The sequence below is a fragment of the Aphanomyces invadans genome (genome assembly GCF_000520115.1).
Source record: "Aphanomyces invadans strain NJM9701 unplaced genomic scaffold supercont1.288, whole genome shotgun sequence".
NCBI lineage: Eukaryota > Oomycota > Saprolegniomycetes > Saprolegniales > Verrucalvaceae > Aphanomyces > Aphanomyces invadans.
The window spans coordinates 1-2,788 of NW_008580433.1; the positions used below are offsets into that span (position 1 = coordinate 1).

Genomic DNA, 2,788 nt, shown 5'->3' on the forward strand with positions numbered 1-2,788 from the left:
TTAGTCTTCCAATTCGGCGGCGAGGGCCTTGGCCTTTTCTTTGACTTCTTCGATGCCACCGACCATGAAAAACGCGGCTTCCGGCAAGTCGTCGTACTCGCCGGCCAAGATCGCCTTGAACGACGACACCGTTTCCTCCAAACGCACAAACTTGCCCGGCTTGCCCGTAAACACTTCGGCGACGTGGAGGGGTTGCGACATAAACTTTTGCACCTTGCGGGCGCGCGCGACCGTCAGCTTGTCGTCTTCGCTCAATTCGTCCATCCCCAAAATGGCAATGATATCTTGGAGACCCTTGTAGTCCTGGAGCAACTTTTGCGTCGCGCGGGCCACTTCGTAGTGCTCTTCCCCAATCACACGGGGGTCCAACATGCGAGACTTGGAGTCCAAAGGATCGACGGCGGGGTAGATCCCGAGTTCCGAAATCTGGCGCGACAACACGGTCGTCGCGTCCAAGTGGGAAAACGTCGTGGCCGGGGCCGGATCCGTCAAATCATCGGCAGGCACGTAAATCGCTTGCACCGACGTAATCGAACCCTTCAGCGTCGACGTAATGCGCTCTTGCAACGCACCCAAATCCGTCGCCAACGTGGGCTGGTACCCCACGGCCGAAGGAATACGACCCAACAACGCCGACACTTCCGAGCACGCTTGCGTGAAGCGGAAAATGTTGTCCACAAACAACAACACGTCTTGGCCTTCCACGTCACGAAAGTACTCGGCCACCGTCAAACCGGTCAGACCGACACGGGCGCGCGCACCAGGGGGTTCGTTCATTTGACCGTACACCAACGCGGCCTTCGAGCCCGTCGTCGTGCCGTCCGCATTGAGCTTGATCACACCCGATTCAATCATTTCGTGGTACAGATCGTTGCCTTCGCGCGTACGTTCCCCCACACCCGCAAACACAGACACACCACCGTGGTTGTTCGCCACGTTGTTGATCAACTCCATGATCACGACCGTCTTGCCGACACCGGCACCGCCGAAAAGACCAATCTTACCACCCTTGGCGTACGGGGCCAACAAGTCCACGACCTTCAAACCCGTCACCAACACCTCGGCACCCGAACCTTGTTCCGTGTACAAAGGGGCGGCGCAGTGGATCGGCGCCTTGTGCACCGACGTGATGGGACCACGCTCGTCCACGGGTTCACCGATCACGTTCATGATACGGCCGAGGGTTTCAGGACCCACGGGGACCTACACAACCAACCCGTCAATCGACGCACCACGACGACGACAGCTCTCCGCATGCTCCCTCGTCTCTACGTTCGTACCATGATCGGGTTGCCAGTGTCCACACACTCTTGGCCACGGACCAAACCGTCCGTACCTTCCATGGCAATCGTGCGCACGGTGTTTTCACCCAAGTGCTGGGCCACTTCCAACACGATGCGGACGTTGTCGTTGGTGTTTTGCACTTCCAGAGCGTTAAGAATGGGCGGCAAGTTGTTCGTGAATTGAACATCCACGACGGCACCAATGATTTGGGTGATGCGGCCCACGGACGGCGCGGCGGTCGAGAACCCGCGCTTCAAGGCAGACGCGAGCATGATCCTTCTCCTTTGACGAAATTCGGCGAATTGACTGCAGGGGAAAACTTGTGGTGCAAAGTCAACCACCCAATCGGCCGATTATCCGAATCCGGTTAAATGACGCTTTGTATCCGGGATATCGTCCGGATACTGGGGAGGACACGACGCTTCAGCATGCAAATCGATCGGCAGGATCTGACTCTGCTGTGATGCGCGCTGTTGGAGTCCGTGCCGTGGACATCGATCCCTCGATCTTGCATCCCAGCGAGACGTGTATGAAAACATCCGTGCAACGGATGATAGATGGCATGCGATGACGTTGGTGACCCATGTCGCATTGTGATGCGGTTGTTGATGCGGACACTGGGTCATCCATGGCCGTGTGAATACCCGTTGTGCATGGAGTCATGCAGGATCAGCACACGACGATTGCTTTATGCTTTTGACGCAGAATTGATTGCTTTCTGTGCTGCAAGCGAGTCGTGGTGGAACAGACCCGGTGTTGTCAGCTTTGGGACATTCTGTGGTGACAACAGTCGAGCCGACAACAGCGTGATGAATTCTCCGTGCAGCTAAACTACGAAATCTACTGCGGGGCCACGAACTTCATAATCTTGCATTTGGACAACTTCCAGGGTCATCTTCTTGAAAGGCGGAGAGGCCACGATCCTCTGGTGGAGGTTGTTGTTTGAAGCAATCGATCGATGAGATGTGAAAAAACCAGATTCATCGACACGTAAGACGTTGCTTTGGGCACCTTTGGTAGTAGGCACTCGTTGCTTCGCCCCCATGACGACAACCCCCACTCCGCCGCGGAGGCCGCCGGCGTGCACTATTTGCTTGCTCTAATTAGGACTTTTCAGAGATTGGCACATCCCGATTTCAAAGACTCGCTCACAATATTTAATTGCATGGGACACAGGGGGACGACGGGTGGGATTTTGATTGCACAATAAAATTTGGGTCCCCCCCCATACGAATCCACCAAAATCAAAAAACCTCACAACGAGACCAAGTACAAATATATCGAAATAGATTAAATTTGATAAGCCCCCTACCCCAACGTGACACGGGCGGGGAAATCGGAGCCAGTCGTTTGGGCAAGTATACAAATCCGGCGTTAGTTTGCATTTTGAGCCCCAAGCCGCACATAACCATGCTCGCGTCTGCCTTGAAGCGCGGGTTCTCGACCGCCGCGCCGTCCGTGGGCCGCATCACCCAAATCATTGGTGCCGTCGTGGATGTTCAAT

General features: G+C 55.4%; 1 protein-coding gene across 1 annotated transcript; it reads right to left on the reverse strand.

Annotated features, from left to right (window-relative positions):
• H310_15277 (ATP synthase subunit beta, mitochondrial) lies at positions 1 to 1,605 on the reverse strand (the record flags this gene model as incomplete). The annotated part of the gene is made up of 2 exons (XM_008883263.1): positions 1,281 to 1,605; positions 1 to 1,203 (listed from the first exon to the last, which is right to left on the reverse strand). The coding sequence occupies exons 1-2, from the start codon at positions 1,554 to 1,556 to the stop codon at positions 1 to 3; spliced, it is 1,479 nt and encodes a 492-aa protein (XP_008881485.1). The 5' UTR covers positions 1,557 to 1,605.
• Positions 1,606 to 2,788: the final 1,183 nt, after the last annotated feature.